We start from the raw sequence: 18,032 nt of genomic DNA, 5'->3' as shown, positions 1-18,032 counted from the left end.
AATTATAACGCCACTTGGGAGTATTTCTCTTTCTCTTTATGCAAGGAATGATTTATTGCGTGAGCAATGGTTTTTGATTTTTGTCAAACCAATCACCTGTACAACTCATTTGTTGCGATATGACTATCTAGAACAAATAAATTACTGAATAGTTGACGCTCATTTTTTGTTGTTCATTATATTTATCTATTTGGTCATACACTTCGTCCCACAAGAATAGAAAAAAACAGTAATTGAACATAAACGAATTGGTTTTTCCGTTGTTAAAATTTTTTTCTGAATGAGAAGAAATCGATAATCGTTGTGCAATAAGCTTCGTCGATTTTTCCCTCAATTCCGAGGATATTACATACCCTGTGAAAAAATGTTTTGCTCTAATTGTAAGTGTCGTCATACACAGTTTCGGGCAACTATTCTGTACTTGCTGCACGTTATATTGTTCGAAAAACTCTTTTGTCCAAAGCACATAGTCGAAAAGACCAGAGAGCAACTCTTGCAACCACAAGGAACATTCGGATCAAGCGGTGGTTTTCTGAGACGCAATCCTTTTTCAAATCTACAACATTCCAGTTTTCTCATTATCCAGCATTCATTTCATTGATCTAACTCATAAGTATAGCGTCAGTGCGCCTCATATGTAGGTACATTTATTAGTTTTTTCAAGATGAAATCCACGTAATTTATTACCCAGCGTAACGACTCCTCTCATCGGAGTAATTAGCAGCGAGGATTCTCACGACAAAAGCAATTGGAAGTGAAAGTATCTATCGCAAACTGCTGAAGGATCGAAGGTTTTCCTGGTGAAAGTGTAGCTCATAGACGGGTCGAAATTATGAGAAAATTGCTCGCATTCACAGGTCTCTTTCATCTCCAAAATCATGTAACAATAAGTAGATTTTGCTCACTCAGGGAATTCCACGTATACAAAAAAAAGCTAGACACTTTTATGCCGCAAAACAACTTGAGAATACAAATTCTCCCCATTAAGATACTCTACGAGATCTACATAAATTGCAATCGACAAAATACGATAAAACGTATCTCATGGATTCTGGTAACTAAATCATCGCCGGAGATTTTCCGCTTTGACGTGAAATTCAACCGAGCTTTCGAAATCTGGACATGGATTGCGTGGCAAATATTAAAAGCGTCTTTCACTGAACACTAGTCGTTCAGTGATTGAGTATTATTAACTCGCTATAAGTTTGAAACTTATATCGGGTAGTACTGAAAGAACTTGCCTAGATCGATTTTCATAATAATGGCTGACTCCTACCGTTCTTCGATATTAAATGGTAGATATCCATCCTACCGTAATCGTGCTTTCATACATACGTCAAGAGATTCATTCGACCCTAATCGAAGACTGGCATATCCGTCGTGTCTTCTCATTGCATATGCAAATCTAATTTGTGTATTGTAATTCATATACCTAAAACTGAAACTAGACGGATCACGTAAGATAACGAAGCAACCAAACACCATTCCTACAATTTCCCACTATCTCGATGTTCGTATTTATTTATTGTTTCGACTATCTTTTTCAACTGCAAGTTGTTTTTTTCCTCAACTTGTTATAGGTATTATTGTGTTGCATGAATTTACACGGCGTGATGCAAATTTAATGTTGAACCAACGAGATATTTTACTCATTGTCAGTGGTCATTATTGTCAAGTAAAACACTCGACACTAGCTTATCCTCTCAACACCTGCCTATAATATGTGAATATTGGAGTATCGTGATTTGTTAAGTATCACGTGTAATTACACGGAAGAAGGATTGAATGGACCACCTGAAAATTTATTAAGTGAATTTCGCCAAACGGCGTGAAATACATTTTCTATAGGACAATTAAAATTAGAAAAATACGTTCATCTTCCAATGTCTATTTTATTTTGAGGTGGGACTATTTCACACTATTTTCCCTACATATACCTGTATATTCTAAATGTAAGTCATTCATGATGTACGGCCTTGATATTATCGGTAGTATGTAAAGACAGGGTGTGTAATCATTGTGTCATTGCCGGACCAGATGGTTCTTAAACTTGAAGTCAGTGAAAATTCATGTAAACCTGTAACTGAGAAATTGAGAATGGCCTTGACAATTTGTCACTCAACCAGAAAAGTTTATTCCCTGAGAAAATCAAGATGACAGTGTCACGAATGAACCCTTTAATGTGATCAGAAATCACAATCATCAAAAACTGGGGCATAACGGTACGTAGTCGAAGACGAGTGCTAAAATAATTGTACCAGTGCAGCCGGGTGAAAAATATTTCCGCCCTCGTGCCATGCACTATATTTTGTTCCAAGATTGATGACTACTCGACAAGTAGATTTTTTATGCTGGTCAAAACTTTGAACCCCGAATTTCAAGGACAAGGTCAATTTTGTGGCTGCAAGATTTCATAGATCTTCACCAATACGAAGCTAGAGAACCGTCTGGTGGAAAGACGACACAAAAGTTCTTGACACATTGTACCATGTGTAATGCATGTAATTTTGACGAAACAATTGAGATCTTGTAGTGTAAATGTGTATCATATTTGACAAAAGATAAAATACTTCGTGGCCCGGAAGCAGTTCAGGGAGGCTTTGAAACCCTACGATGTCAAGGATGTTATCGAGCAGTACAGCTCAGGCCATGCAGATCTGCTGAATCGCGTTAAAAATCTCCAGTTCAGGTACAAATTTAGGAAACAAACTTGAAATTCCCTGCAGCAACGTTTGGAAAAATAGATCTCGAAATACTGATGATTCTCAAGATTTAGCACTCTGTACAATTGTAGCATCGCCGGAAGATTCAGAGATAGAAATGGCTTTGAGTTTGCCCCCATAAAAAATGTTCACTATCTACCTCCAACTGTGAATGATGGAGCGATGCTGAAAAATTTACTGCCTTTTATTCAATGGTTAAAAAATACTTGGTCATTTCGTTTGTTTCCAGTCGTTCAAGACATAGTTTTTTCAAGGTCGTTATTTCCACTCATTGTTGCAACTCTAAACTGAGCTCTAAACTAATTCATGTAGTGAAATTTTCACCAAGTTATGCATTAGTTCTGACTAATTCATTAACGAAACAGTGAATTTCCAAACATTCAGTGCCAAATCAATAGATCAATGTTTGACTCATCGTAATTCCTCTCAGTAATCGATTGATTCGATTGCCGAGTATCACCGATTTGATGAGTAAATCTCGACTTCATTCAAAGATATGCTATTGAATCTCATAATTAGTGCTCACTCTAATCATAAGCGATTAGGCTTCACTTCAGTGATTTTCACTGAAATGAGTTTGGAGAGCAATAAAACATTTCGCCAATAGAACTAGGAAAAACAGTCCTCGAGAGGTCGAGGTGAAGAACGAGGATTGCTTTTCTTATTTTAGTACTGTCAATCTGATCGTTCACTAAACTCTATATTCATGAACTAACATTCTTCAGCGGAAAATTGAGAGGCAACTAACGATGTGATATGTAAAAATTCTGCGTCGCTCCAATAATACTCGCTTCAGAAGAATGGAATAGTTGGCTAACAATAAGTCGAATGTAGACATCATGTTATAACTTATCTTGTGTGATGTGACGTCGTATAGTGCACCAGTTTTTAGTAACTAATTGTAAGTAGTAATATAGAGGCGTGTTAACATAAACTCCTCGGAATTTGCATCATATATTTTGTCATCTGTGCTGCATGCCGTTTTGTCAAATCCACAGTTTTTCGTCTGGCTTTGCTTGTTAGAACCGGAAAATTTTACTGCACGACAAAAAATAAATATTTTCAAAACAATTTTTTGTATTTCGTAGGTTAGATCAAATTCTAGGTAAGCAGGGATCGAAAGCCAAAGACGTATACGCGTCGAAAATCAGTCTTGCATCGAGAGTTGTCAACGTCGAACGACAGGTGAGCTCAATACGATATTCTTAGGAATAAAAAAAATCGACCCAATGAATTTCCGAAACAGTTATTAATTAGTAATTCGAATAATACCCACATTCTTCAATCGCAAAAGCTCAGAATCGAAATACGCTTACTTAGCCACACAGTGCCGAATTCCGAATTCGTTTTTCGGAGACGCAAAATTCACCTATGTAACTTCATCCCTCAAAGTCATCCACTAATTTCATTCATTGCTTAATCGTCAAATAATTCATTCAATCCGAAAAATCTTAAACATGGATGGAAAAAATCTTCATGATCTCAGCAAAGTCTTGATGGTCTTCGTGGATTCCACCACAGAATTGGCGTTTCAAACAAACAATAAAAACTTCACTATTGACCTTCCTAGGTTGACGAGATCGAAGTAAAACTTGACCACTTAATAGAGCTTTACATGGAGGACAGAAAACGATTACTGGCACTTCCGTTACCAGCGTCAGAAGCTATTCCGGTCCAAACAGGTGGAGGTGGAGGACCTGGCGGAGGGACAGGGACAGGGGGTGTCGTTTCGCAGATCTTGAAGCCGATTTTGATCGACAAACAGTTATCCGAACCGAGTTCACCGACGTCGAAAACTTTCTCGGAAAAACCTCGCCCCCGGCAGATACACAGAGGTCATTCGGATTTGAGCAGTCGCGTGCAGAAGAAAAGGGTGACATTAAGGTGAGCTTCCCCCGAAAATTTTGAATACTTATGACCTTTCTCCTCGATAAAAGTTCAGTAAAAGACCAGCTCTGCATAACGTATGCCAAGTGTGAAATCTTATCTCTGACAGTTCCATACCGTCACACTTGAGCCATCCCATAGAAGCGGCTTCTGTCATCGCTCTTGGATCAGCGGAAACCTCCTCAGTGACCTCTAGAAGCGATGAAGTCGTTATTGTGGTGCCTTCTCCGCAGGAGACAGCGATCGAACTCGAGAGCAGAAGCCTTAGAGTCTACGAGGCTGTTCCGAGTCCCAAAGAGTCTACCAGTGAGTTGAGTTTAATCGAATGCAAACACTGTTAGAAATTTTGTATTTCCGTGTACATAACGAGCTGATTGCAAAAAATTCCTCCGGCTCATTTTGTTAGGGGTGCGAATGAGGGTCTCATTGAAATCATCTGCTTCAAGCCAAGTTTTTGTGTGGAAGTTTGAATTGGAGAAGAATAATTGTCGATTCATAAAAATCTACCCTGAATTTCATGTCGATTGGTTCCTCGTATGGATTGACCTCCGCTCATGTGTTACTTTAACTGATTGTGAAAGATTTTATTCCCAGCTCATGATATTGTAATTACACATGAAATCTGTCATTCTTCCAGTACTTGCCACTTTTATGTTATATTCTCGGGAGCAGAGCGAAACACAATAAAGCACATTGGGGTTGAAAGCAACACAGAGCTTCCAATAACGTGCTGACACTTAAAGCTTTTCACGCGAACTTGACCAATAATTTTGCTCACTATTTTCGACCAGGTCCATAATTTCTTTTTGTCCTCATATTTGATGAAAATTGTCGATTATAAGTGTTTTTTACTCGTTCATTGTTCAAAATTGTTTTTTTTGTTATTTTTATAATTCAAGTATAAAATCAAAAAATGACATGCTCTTTTTTTGACTTAAAATTGAAGTTGAGTTAGAAGACATATCGAGTGGTTTTAGTCGTAGACCCACTTTGCTTCGTCGCATCTATGCATGGAGCGAAATATTCGAATTTCTCAATTCTCCAGCAAACCCGAGCTTAGCTGGAGTCAGGTAGCCCCACGGGCGAGCGGTTTGTTTTGGGGCGTCACCTCTGCTCAGCCCCGAAGGTGACGTCTCACAACAAACCGCTCGGGATATTATCCGTTCGAGCCGGGATATTATCCGTGTTTGAGGATACGGACGGTGTATCGACCAATAGGAGTTCACGGCGAACCCTCGTTTCGGTAGAAATATCATAATGTTCGGCAAAGTTCAGCAGCCACAACTTCGTCGATGGTATTCAACGTCCGCCCCACTCGGTCTCGCTGACAGTGTCGATAGGCAATTTCGACATAAGAATCTCTACGAGAAAATCGTAAGGGGTACCCCTTGGAAAAATCTCAAATTTTGGCTAAAATTTTTAATTTTTTTAGATTGATCGTATGGTACTTTTCTTACGTATTTTGACCTCAGAAATCCAAATCTGAAAGGAAAATTGATCTATCTCTAAAATTGACCGACTTATCGCCAATTTTCAGCTTTTTGGGGCCAGAAAAAAAAAATTGAGTTTTTAGTCCATATTAATGTAATTTGAACTCAGGAATATGAATCTGGAAGAAAAATTGATCTATCTGCAAAAATGACCGAGTTATCCTCATTTTTTCGCATTTTTTGGCATAAATTTGAGGATATCTCGAAGGGAAAAAATCGTAGCTCAATTTGGACAACGGATTCGTGTTCCTGAGGTCAAAATACGTAAGAAAAGTGCCATACGATCAATTTTAAAAAATAAAAATTTTTGGCCAAAATTTGAAAAAATCGTAAGGGGTACCCCTTGGAAAAATCTCAAATTTTGGCCAAAAATTTTTATTTTTAAAAATTAATCGTATGGCACTTTTCTTATGTATTTTGACCTCAGGAACGCGAATCCGTTGTCCAAATTGAGCCACGATTTTTTCCCTTTGAGATATCCTCAAATTTATGCCAAAAAATGCGAAAAAATGAGGATAACTCGGTCATTTTTGCAGATAGATCAATTTTTCTTCCAGATTCTGATTCCTGAGTTCAGATTACATTAAAATAGTCTAAAAAATCAATTTTTTATTTTTGACCCCAAAAAGCTGAAAATTAGCGATAACTCGGTCAATTTTGGAGATAGATCAATTTTTCTTCCAGATTCGGATTCCTGAGATCAAAATACGTCGGAAAAGCATATTAAACCCAATTAAAACAGTGATTTATTTTTTGCTAAAAAATAGAATTTTTTTTTGGTTCTTTAAGAGGAATCTCACGTATGATCAGCTTGAAAATCCAAATCTGAATGCCAAAATCATCTACTCATGCAATCGATCGAGTAATCATCAATTATTCGCTGTTGGGAGCAGAAAAATTATAAGACACATCGAGTGGTTTTAGTCGTAGACCCACTTTGCTTCGTCGCATCTATGCATGGAGCGAAATATCCGAATTTCTCAATTCTCCAGCAAACCCGAGCTTACTCCAGCTTGTTAGCTGGAGTCAACGTAGCCAGCAGCGTAGCGCTTTATTGTGAGTCGTCACCTTGGGGGCTGAGCAGAGCTAAGAAAATAAAGAAAAATTTTTTTTTCAACCCACCCTAGTGTACTGTATAATAAAGGTTCACAACCTGTGTAAAGCGGCTTGGAATTCATCCCTCAAAGCAATACTATGATGACTCCACTCGTGAGATTATATCCCCGAATCCGAGGGTATAGTTTAGTTTTTTTACAAACTGATTTCATTGTGGTTGACTATTGTTGACTTTTTAACTTATAATGTCGGAATTCGATTTTTTTTTCACCTGAGGTAAGATCTTATTGGATCATGTCCTGAAAGAAATTGAAGCTGCCTAATGTGCTACAGGCAGATTAGTTGCAGTGCGGGGTGTCTGAAGATAATGTCATCGCTATTGTTCGAATTATCCAAAACTCATCATCATAAATAATGCGACGCCCCCGATCCCCAATGGGGTTAGCCTTTCGGTCAAATCAAGAGACTCCGTGGAGGTAATGGGACTTGACGGATTTTTTGGGCCAAAGGTATACTTGTCGTCTGCGATTTCATTGAACAACTGCCTTCGATGAATTCCTCAAAAAGTAATTGACGGAAAGGCTAACTTTGCTGGAATTCGTCCGAGTTAGAATAGTACCATTTTTTTGCTTTCCGTTAGTTTTAATTATTTTTCTTAGTTTGCATAATTTTTGATTGATTTCCTTCCTTCGTCAACGCACTACACACGAGAGTATCAGTCATTACAACATCATCATTTAACATTCAAAGGTATGCAATAAATTTTCAGCCTCACTCCACGATTGTTCATCCTCAACTTCGTTATAACGAGATTCAATCGAAAAGTGAGTGTCTCAGAAGTTATCTAGAATGTCGAAAATAATCATTATGATGTTGCATCGTGAGAACGTTCCTGAAGTTTTCTATTTTATCCCATACACGGCTTATCCCACTAAAATTGTAGGCCTCAGTTATGTCCTTAGAAATTTTCTAGACTTCGGAACGTGTTTAGAGAAATATACCATTTCGCTCTTGGTGAAAGAGTGATATTCTCACACAGCACATTTGCCTTCGGATATTTTACCACACGGCACTTTTGCTGACAGCACGATTGCACAGGATAAATTACTTACTTGGCACATGGCACGTTTGTCAATAGAAATTTCAATCCGAGTCATACTTACTCTTGCTAGGATTGCTTGCGGTACACTTGCCCATCTAAGTTTTGCTTTGCGGGACGAATGCTCAACGCACATTTACTCGTTGCACAACTGCCCCGGGAAATACACCGTAATTTCAGATACACCGTAATTTTCATGATTTTTCATGATGCTCACTTTCGCGGGATACGCATTTCCGATTGGATCCATAGTTTTTTTGTACGTTAGGCCTTCCTGATCTTCAGCCCTGATCTATATGCACTGGTGATCTACGACTTCGAATCCTGACATGGTTATTCATTGGTGTTGATCAGCTGTTGCAGTTGAGAGTGATCCAGAGAATCTGTTCGTCTCAGACGAGGACGAAACTTCTTGTGAAAATACGGCGTTGCTAGGAGCAGCCAGAACGCAAATAATCGTCACCCCGAGCTTAAGTCCCGGCCACAGTACTCTGGACCTAGCGCATCTTCATCAGCCAAGTTCGAGGGATCTGTTAACGCCACATCCGCAGTCTGACTGCTAGGAAAAGCTTAGCGCTATTTTCTTCTTTATGTACTGTTCCAAGTTTGAAAATAATTGCACCCTGCAAAGTCCTGTAACTACTTCTTTACCTGTAGCCTGATATTAGTTCATAATTTTGAAAGCAATATACAGGCACTCAAAATTTAGAATCCGTAGGCTATTAATAGTGGTCAGAATCTCCACCTAGATTATTCATACAATGAAAATTTGAGTCAAAGATATCGTCGACCGGAGAGTTGGAAAACGGTCAATCTTAAGCTCATGATTACCGCTGAAAAAGGGATTCTCGAAGACTCGAAGGCATAGCACTTTTTTATGATCATCGACCAATGAATTAAAGATTAAGAACCAAATTATGAAACGATCATTTAATTTGTACGCTTTGATGTTATTTGTATTGCATACAGCTATCTATGATACAGCGTCGAAACTTCATTCGTCGCTGACTCTCGATTAATGAACGTAAGAAAAGCTACGATCACTCGAATCCAATGAGATTTTAGCTTTATTATTCTTCGATCAAGGGACGGTTTCCATTGATCTTTAGACATCGGAATTTGAAGAAATTTCCAACACCGAAATTACAAAATTGAGTAGGTTAGTGCAAAAAAGATATAAGTGCATTTTTCGTCATCCCTTTGGAATACGGTTTTCCCAAAAAGTAATCTTTTTTTATGCCTAGGAAATAAACTATGAACAAATTTAAAAAGTTTTCCACTCGTAACCTTTTCGTACTAACCCCTCCCCAAGGACGAAGGCTTCAGCACCAGAAAAAAAATTAATAGAATTTATATTATATTTATCGATTACATTCTAGAAAACGGATTTTAAAAGAATAAATTTATACATAGTTATAGATATGTACAGCGGTTGTTTCCAAGTCACACGTTCTTTAGGGCCCATTTGTAAGACACGATTTCATCCCAATTTGGTTTGATTTTAACTGTGCACAAGTTTGTGAAACAAAGCCTATCCTAGGTGGATGACCCTGATCAAACTGTCAACTCGCTATACTTCGTATCAGTACACAGTGGTCCTCCAACTTGGCAATGTTAAAATTCTATAAACTCAAACCTGGAATTTTTAAAGTGCTCTGGAACCATCTTATTGCACAGTTATTTCTATACCGTTGAGTTTGAAAGACACAATTGTAGCATAAAGTTGTAGGTAACACCAATTTCAAATCAGAAGTTTACACAGTATATTGGCCTACTGCAGAGTTCCTTCGTACCAATCATATACACTATAATTACACACGATGGATATTTTTCAAGACTCAGTCGAATATTTCGCAAAATTAAAAGAGTTATCAAAAAAACTTTCAAACGAAAGTCATCAGCATCGGTCTGGTCTTTTTCATGTATTTTCAGTTCGTATGGATTAGCTGCTTCATCCCATCATAAAAAGTTCACACCCGAGTATATTACTCATTTCGACCAATTCAATTTTGGCATGAACAAAGAATTTTTACGATTGATTCAAACGAAATTGAATCATTAAATTCGGTCCATTTTTATCGAATATATGTAACTTGGCTGTATAACCGTTGTTATAGGTACTACAACGACATTCGGCTTTGCTAAAGTTGTTAACGATTCAATATAAGAAACGCATCACGATATCGAAATAAATATAATTCGTAGCTTTTATTCGCTGTAAAGATGATTTTTCAAATAATTAACTTTAATAGGCTCCTGTGGCAAAGCAGCATTGATTATTCGTCTGGAATCCCTCAAACCAAGTTCGAATTTTCTTCATTCTGGCATTCGACTCAATCTTTACAATCAGGCGGCCCGATGAATACCCATCCATAACTAAGTCCGGTGAACCTAATTCTAAGTGCACATAAAATATCTCGTTCCTAATTCCTATGAAGAGCTACCGAATGGATTAATTTAAGAAATTAATCATATTCGAGATAAATCTAATCATATATTGATTCAATAAAGATTAATCGGGAATGTCATCTGTAGAAGAGAAGGAAAAACAGAAATCTAGGTATCTGAATACCTCATGAAGTACTGACCTGATTAGATTGAAAATTCTGATAACAGTCGAAGATGATTCTCTGGACTTCAAAACGTTGAGATTTGGTAGAAATCAAATTTTGGTCCAAGGGATGATTATAATAATCTTTGCTGGAGCGGGACGTATGCTTTATTAAATAAGATGATCACAGTATTGAATATATGAAACTCATATATATAAATATTGTAGGTGTGGAAACAATTTTGGACAAATAGATCTTAAATCAAGAAATTATATAGATAAATAAAGAAATGTTTAGTTATTACACATACGCCTAAGGAATATAGGGTCTTAAACTGTTATAAATATATGAAAAACAAAATCTATACAATAAACTAATACTTAGGGCACAAGAAAGACGCTTAAATAATAAATGAATGGACGCTCACAATACTTAACGATTATAACCTTGTATAGATTGTGAATTGATGAATTTCTGTGAAATTTCAATAGCATTTAGTGATAATACTTTTGACGCATCTTGCGGGTAATGCAAATAATCGCATGATTCTGAGGATTGATTATACGCAATAATATGGCGATTCGCCCTGTGCTTTTTTCAATTAAGTTGTGTTAATATCATCTCAATTGCCACGCAGTCAATCAAATTAAAGCACACGTATATCCATAAATAAAAACTATCCGTTGAAATTTCTCAGAAGCATTACATGTATGATTGTTACATGCTACCAAAAACCTTTCAATTCTCATTGTCAGTGGCAGATAAAATTTATCATTGAAGGCCTCAAAATTTTTGAAAACACGAATGACTGTCAATCAAAGGTTGCTGAATTCTAATTTCACTTCATTCCAATCACAACTAACAATAAATAATACGACGATGGTTTTTGGCTGCTATGGAATCCCTTACTGTAATTTGTATTGAGATATAACTATAATGATAGAAGGTATAGGTGTAAAGCAACAACTAACATAATGTAATACCAAGAAGTAGGTAAATTATTTTTTGAACTGCTTCGGAAAAAGGAGGATTCAAATGAAATAAAAATTTTTTTAGAAGCATGAGTACATACATCGTATGCATTGTATGTTGATACAATGTTACCGTTTAGCTTGAAATAGAATAGTAACTCGCTACCAGAAATAAAAATTCTTTGAGAGTAATTTTTAGTGGTCGGTTTTGAAAGTATAATAGTACTATATATAAATATATTACTATAGTAATAATGGTTTTAGGGTTGGGTTAGGAGACGTTACCAATGGTACAAGCTTTAAAGTCCATAGCGACCAAAGTATACCTATACATGAGTTAATTAGAAGTGTCTTTAATTACTGTACATCTATGCTTACAATAAGAGGTACACGATGCGGCTATTTTTCAATTATTACCCGGTATTACTGGTCACCAAAAATGCTACAGCACCGTACCATATAGATCTCACACTAATTTCTTACCTACGATAACCATCATCATGATTTTAAGTAAAATATATCAAGTACAGTCGACCTCCTATAATCTGAACTCTGGCTCGTGATCTATAGAATCCCCTCTCTTTGCACTAGAGAGAAAAAGACACAAATATTATCTTCCTTTTTACATTGTGAGTTGATGTGGAAACTCCTGTAGTTTGATTTCTAACAATAAGAACAATTGGTAGGTTTCTCAATAAATTTTAGGAGTTTGACTGTATGACATACCAGAATTGAATACGCACGAGTTTTTCAATAATGTAATAAAAAGTCTGCGGTTGGGTCTCGTCCCAACAGGAGATATTTTCTTCAAAAATCCATCTGACGGTTTCATTATGCATCAACATTCGGATAATCCAATCATAGGAAATACTGATCTACCCAGCATTACAAATAAATCAAATTCAAAAGACAAAATAACTTTTATCTGCAGTTCAAATATAACTATTATGTATAATGAATTTACTGTGTACATTACATGGAATTTAAAACGAAATATTGTTATAACAAGTGACATAGTATATAAGCTATACAAATACATCACATTTGCTAGATTATTTTCATTATTACCAATAATTAATGATAACTATATTATACGTATACATCAAAATACAGCTACAGGTATCCGCGCCACATGATTTCAGATGTTAATTACTCTGCATAAATCTATTCATACCTATAGTACTACGGCGAGACGTAATATACGATACAATATAAAGAGTACTACACTTGGGAAGTAGATTTTGTAAATTGCTGTTTAGAATCTACACTGCTGATTTCACCCATTTTATCTTATAGTATATCCTATAGCCTTTAAGCGCTATGGCAATTGAACACCACTATCATCATATCACCTTATTTTCAGACTCGAAAATTTATATTTTGACACTGCACTACTATCAACTGAACTCTCCCTGTGTTAAGATGAGACCCTTCTATTATATTTTGTACACTCGTTCAAAATTAGTGTTATGTGATTTGATCTGTTGTAAGCAGTACTTGAAAAATGTATATGTCGTTGAATACCAATTAACTACCACCGATCGCGAATTCCTTCAATACAGCTCTTTCAGGAGCTTCAATAAACTTTCAATATAAATCGTGCCCCTCATGTGATTTTGTTCGTACTTTCAACGAGAAATCGGCCATTCTGAATGAACTCAAAATAAGTGGGCCGGATAAATGACATCAATTTAGTCACGCTGTGGAATCGGTTTATATTATTATGTACTTTTTTAGTCATTTGTTGTTTTTGTTGCATTATTTCTTGGTCAGGTTCTGTAAATTTTGACGATGAAAAAATGGAAAGTGGCAGAATTTTAATCGCGCACAATTTGTTTTTTACAAGAATGGTATTTTACATCGAATCTAATAACAAACAATCTTATGCACAGATGGTTTAAATTGCGAATGGATGATTTCGTTGCATGGATGCAGTAGTATCAGTTTGAAAAATCTGCGTATCCCCAATATGATTCTTGTATCCAAATGCTCATAAATAAAATGCTTACTCAGGGATTGATTTTTTGAGGAAAAAATATTGATTCAATGAAATTCCGCCGTTTGCATTCATATCGGTATTTTCTAATGAAAATCAATCGTTTGTACAAATTCAACTATGTTATAATCTCAAAATGGATGTAGGAATTCATCACCGACAAAACTTTTATTTGAATTGTACAAATTGTGTTTTTAGGTACATGAATAAAAACAGCATTCACTCGAGCATTATGAACTTGATTTTATTTGATAATATTTCATGTATTAACAGAAAAATAAGTATTCGTAATGGTACAAGAGAATATCATGCAATTCCGGGTGAACCAAAGGATCAGTTATGGTAAGGATATTTCCAAATATCGAATTAATATTGAGTTAACGTATATACATTAGGGTGGTCTTTATTCGGGTCATTTTTTAATTTAGTTGCTCCCTACAGCTCAAATGTCTGTAAATAAATAAAAAGAAATTCTCGCAAAAGCTGAAGCTTAATGCTAATTGTAAGTGGTCCCCCAAGGACTTCGAATTTTCGCATTCGAATAATATTCTATATCAGCAGATAATTTATTTTTAATAATTTGTTGATTTTTTAAATCAACATTTTTTTACTCTTGATGTATCCTGCCATCTGTTGACCTCCATTTGACATTCATCATATACCTAAAGCTTCGACGAAACCTCTATCGGTATGCGCGGCTCTTTGGTAGTACCGTATTGTGATATTCGCAGTGCAAGTGTTCCGACCGGGTTCAGTTGGTGACGTGGTGGCGTGCAAAGAGGATGGGGTGTTAGTTTGCTGTTCGCGCCAAGTGTGTGTTCATTTTTCGATTTGAAAAATGTCGTGTTTTATATCTGGGTGCAACACCGGTTACAAGTCGAAAAAACGTAAAAATGAAGAGTTGAGATTTGAAATCTAAGTTTGTTCAAAACTTGTATGGTAAGTCATTACTATTTTACTATGTAGGGTTACGAAATGCGTGACTTGAAGATAGGTAGCTAATCGGTAACCATCGCAACGCAACGATGTATTAGCTGGCCAATTGAACGTTAATATTTTCAGAGCAAATTTTCTGTACTTTATCTAATGGGACTATTTGTGTATAAATTAAGTTCAAACTTTTCACTTTCATATCAACAATTCTTAGTATATTTTCCATATAGTTGGCATCACCACGTACGAGTTGTGCAACAATGATATTGTGTATCATTTAAACGGAAATGCTAATACTATTCAAAGTATCTTCAGAAAGAACTAGAGATTTAGATTTTGGAATGAGTAACAAGGTAAATTTGTGTTAAGTACAAACGATATAGTTGACATTTATTGCACAAGGTCCTTGGTATGTACAATGTTATGCATATATATTTTATATTTTTATTTTAACAACAACCTTGCCCATACAACTTTTATTTCATTAATTGTTGAATAATAGCAATTATCTGACTGTCAATTGCAATAAATCATACTCGACACACACATAAACGTGTACACAGAATGCAATATAATTTATATTTTTCACACACATTGACCATAAATTAAACTGCAATGGAAATTGGTTAATATTTACTCTTCGGATGGAGCATATCTAATATGAGAGGCGTAAAATAAGTTATGATACAATCAGCACCTGCTCTTCTCATTGACAATAATACTTCATCCAGTACGATTTCTAAATTGATCGCTCCATTTTTGGCTCCATGATAGAGCATTGCGTATTCACCAGACACTTGATAAACAAATAACGGATATTCTGGATGTGTATCTTTGGTGTGCCGAACCACGTCCAAATACGCTAAGCCTGGTTTCACCATTAGCATATCAGCCCCCTCAGCTATGTCTCTGGCCTTCAAAAAACGTTAAACAATTCAATTATGTTTCAATGGTCAAAATCACGCTCGTTGTTCTGAAAATCATAATACCGCTGCTCGTGTTGCCAGGCCGTTACTGCCCGGTGGAAGCTGGTAACATTTTCTATCCCCAAATTGAGGAGCAGACTTTGAAGCATCTCTGAAAGGTCCATAAAGGCCAGATGCAAATTTTACTGCATACGACAAAACTGCAACTTGGTTGGACATATTAGCAGCTTCCAATGCTTTCTTTATTGCTCCAATCCTACCATCCATCATATCTGAAGGTGCTATCATCTGAGCACCTGTAACAAAAGTAGAAAGTAGAATTCTCGCATATTTCGTAGTCAAAGTGTAATAACTAGTGCAATCTTTAAGGGCATCGTATTCTTACCAGCCTGAGCATACTTCACTGCGATTTCACTGATACGTTTAATGGAAGCTTCATTGTCAATGTGCCCATTGGGGCGCAAGATTCCACAATGTCCATGATCAGTGTAGGGACAGAGACAGACGTCACAAGCAATCAATAAGTTAGGAAACCATACCCGAAGCAGCTTCAGAGCTTGAATAACTGGATTTCTACTAGAGTCGGCATTTGTACCAACTTTGTCCTGTTATAGCAAAGTCATAGGTAAAAACACTCAGTAAAATCTACATTACATCTGTACAAGAACTCCATTACCTTAGCCAAGTGGTTTGGAACACCAAATAATAAAACAGATTGTAAGCCCTTGGCTATCAATGGTTCCAGCATTGGCTTTAGGCTATTTATTCCATATCGATAGATCCCAGGCATGCTCGCGATTGGATCCTTGGCATCTGCATCGTCTCTAGAACAAATGATGAGTTGTGTGAAGGAAGTTTTGTTTGGACTACAACAGGTTAAACATGTAATTCTGGATCAGTATTCATTCATCTTTTGCAGTTACCGGTTTCAATAACTAGGGACCCTTGAATAGCTATGTTACAATTCACAATTTCAACTGTTGAGATCAGATAAAGTTTGTACTTACAATACAAAAATCGGATACATCAAGTTTTTTGAAGTAATTTCTACATTCGGTGACTGCCATTCTCTTAACAGCGGATGAAATATCCCGCTATGAAGAATGTGCTTAGCTGCAACAGTTGTCATTTATTTATTCTATCCAGTAGATCCAGAAATGCGCGCGAAATAGATGATGGTGTGGAATAATATGACCAGTCAGTTTTCCTTAACGCATAGGAGGATTATGAAAACCAAAAAGAGAGAGATAGTAACAAATCACGGCAGTTCTGTAGCGCATGCGTTTCGATGGCGCGGTACAATATCGGACAAAATATCACGTGTGAAATTACATAGAATATCTTTGCTTCGAAAAAATGATTCGTAATACTCTTTCCGTACTGATGCTTTCGAGTGGCATAGAACTTTTAGAAGACGATACATCGTTTTGGTAAAGAGTGGCTACTTCTCATTATCGGAATGCTGTCAAAATTCCTGACTCGCGAGGAAAAAAAAATAGTTTCGAAGCTATATGGGAACGTCATCGTTGATTCTATCCTCATCTCCTATTTTTCAACAGACTGTACTGAGTTAAAGAGCCAAGACAATCACTTTGGGTTTTTATTTCCTTTTTCTGTCCCAGCAACCTTCTTGTCCAACAGGAACGTGGCACGTATTCATGACTTATGCCCAAAGCGTTTTACCGTTCGTCACTCCAATCGCTTATTTGAAAAACGGTATATTTTGAAAGTTGCAGTTGACATTTGACCCAGATATTCCTTGGATGATGAAACTTATCTATCAACGAAAACCCAGATAATTACCTATGATAACATGATTAGCAGTATACTCTATACATGAATATACTCGAGTATTCTTGAGCTGCTTCTTTCAATTTCTGATAACAAATATATCAGTGTCATGAGGGCATTGTGGAGTTGTATAACATTTTCGGCAATAGTACGTATGACTGCTAAACGCTGAAATGCCGACTTACACTTACTCTTCATTTTTCAGTCAAATGCAGAATACGTTGACTCGGAATGTCATCAGTATAATTGGCGACCATAAGTTCATGCAATGTTACTCAACATCATTATCGTTGACGTACGTTGCTGTGACTGTTGAGACTGATGATTGGTATCAGATTATTTTTCAAAGCTTTTATCATTTGGCGATGAAAATTATTTGGAATTACCAGAAGATTAATCGAACTACTTTGTAGAGCTGTAATTATTTTATTGGATAAGCAAATACGCACTGCGCTAATTATACTTGGTAGTGTAAAAAAATCTGGATTAAATTTGACTTAGACTCACAAGGATTGACTGATGTCAACGTCATCATGGGTTCTGGGTCGGAACTACATGAGGTTACCAAAATGTTTTATAACCGACCAATGTTGATTTACCGACCAACC

At 36.5% G+C, this 18,032-nt stretch overlaps 2 protein-coding genes across 21 annotated transcripts in view; one reads left to right on the top strand and one right to left on the bottom strand.

Moving 5' to 3' along the window:
- LOC105693588 (potassium voltage-gated channel subfamily KQT member 1-like) overlaps positions 1–14,001 on the top strand; it is a 96,140-nt gene extending 82,139 nt beyond the window's left edge. For 12 of the 17 annotated variants that reach the window (XM_048654644.1, XM_048654657.1, XM_048654659.1 and 9 more), the window contains 5 exons: positions 2,562–2,689; positions 3,812–3,908; positions 4,294–4,607; positions 4,720–4,916; positions 8,610–14,001. In XM_048654644.1, coding sequence (XP_048510601.1) covers positions 2,562–2,689; positions 3,812–3,908; positions 4,294–4,607; positions 4,720–4,916; positions 8,610–8,818 — 945 coding nt within the window. In that variant the 3' untranslated portion in view covers positions 8,819–14,001. Of the gene's footprint in view, positions 1–2,561; positions 2,690–3,811; positions 3,909–4,293; positions 4,608–4,719; positions 4,917–5,016; positions 5,520–7,925; positions 7,981–8,523 lie in introns of those variants that run through there. The other 5 variants (XM_048654645.1, XM_048654656.1, XM_048654655.1 and 2 more) reach the window with 4 other exon arrangements.
- Positions 14,002–15,065: 1,064 nt separating this feature from the next.
- On the bottom strand, positions 15,066–18,029 carry LOC105693624 (delta-aminolevulinic acid dehydratase). 4 transcript variants are annotated; one of them, XM_048654661.1, is made up of 7 exons: positions 17,932–18,029; positions 17,610–17,839; positions 16,641–16,746; positions 16,310–16,457; positions 16,019–16,238; positions 15,697–15,929; positions 15,066–15,621 (listed from the first exon to the last, which is right to left on the bottom strand). In XM_048654661.1, the coding sequence occupies exons 2-7, from the start codon at positions 17,620–17,622 to the stop codon at positions 15,334–15,336; spliced, it is 1,008 nt and encodes a 335-aa protein (XP_048510618.1). In that variant the 5' UTR covers positions 17,623–17,839; positions 17,932–18,029; the 3' UTR covers positions 15,066–15,333. The 4 variants fall into 4 exon arrangements, with proteins under 4 accessions (XP_048510618.1, XP_048510620.1, XP_048510619.1 ...); XM_048654663.1 differs by adding an exon at positions 17,225–17,410 and having other exon boundaries at positions 17,616–17,996; XM_048654662.1 differs by having other exon boundaries at positions 17,616–18,003.
- Positions 18,030–18,032: the final 3 nt, after the last annotated feature.

Source organism: Athalia rosae, chromosome 4 (assembly GCF_917208135.1).
Source record: "Athalia rosae chromosome 4, iyAthRosa1.1, whole genome shotgun sequence".
Taxonomy (NCBI): domain Eukaryota; kingdom Metazoa; phylum Arthropoda; class Insecta; order Hymenoptera; family Athaliidae; genus Athalia; species Athalia rosae.
Note: the sequence above shows the minus strand (reverse complement) of the source record. Positions and strands in the feature narration are given on the sequence as shown.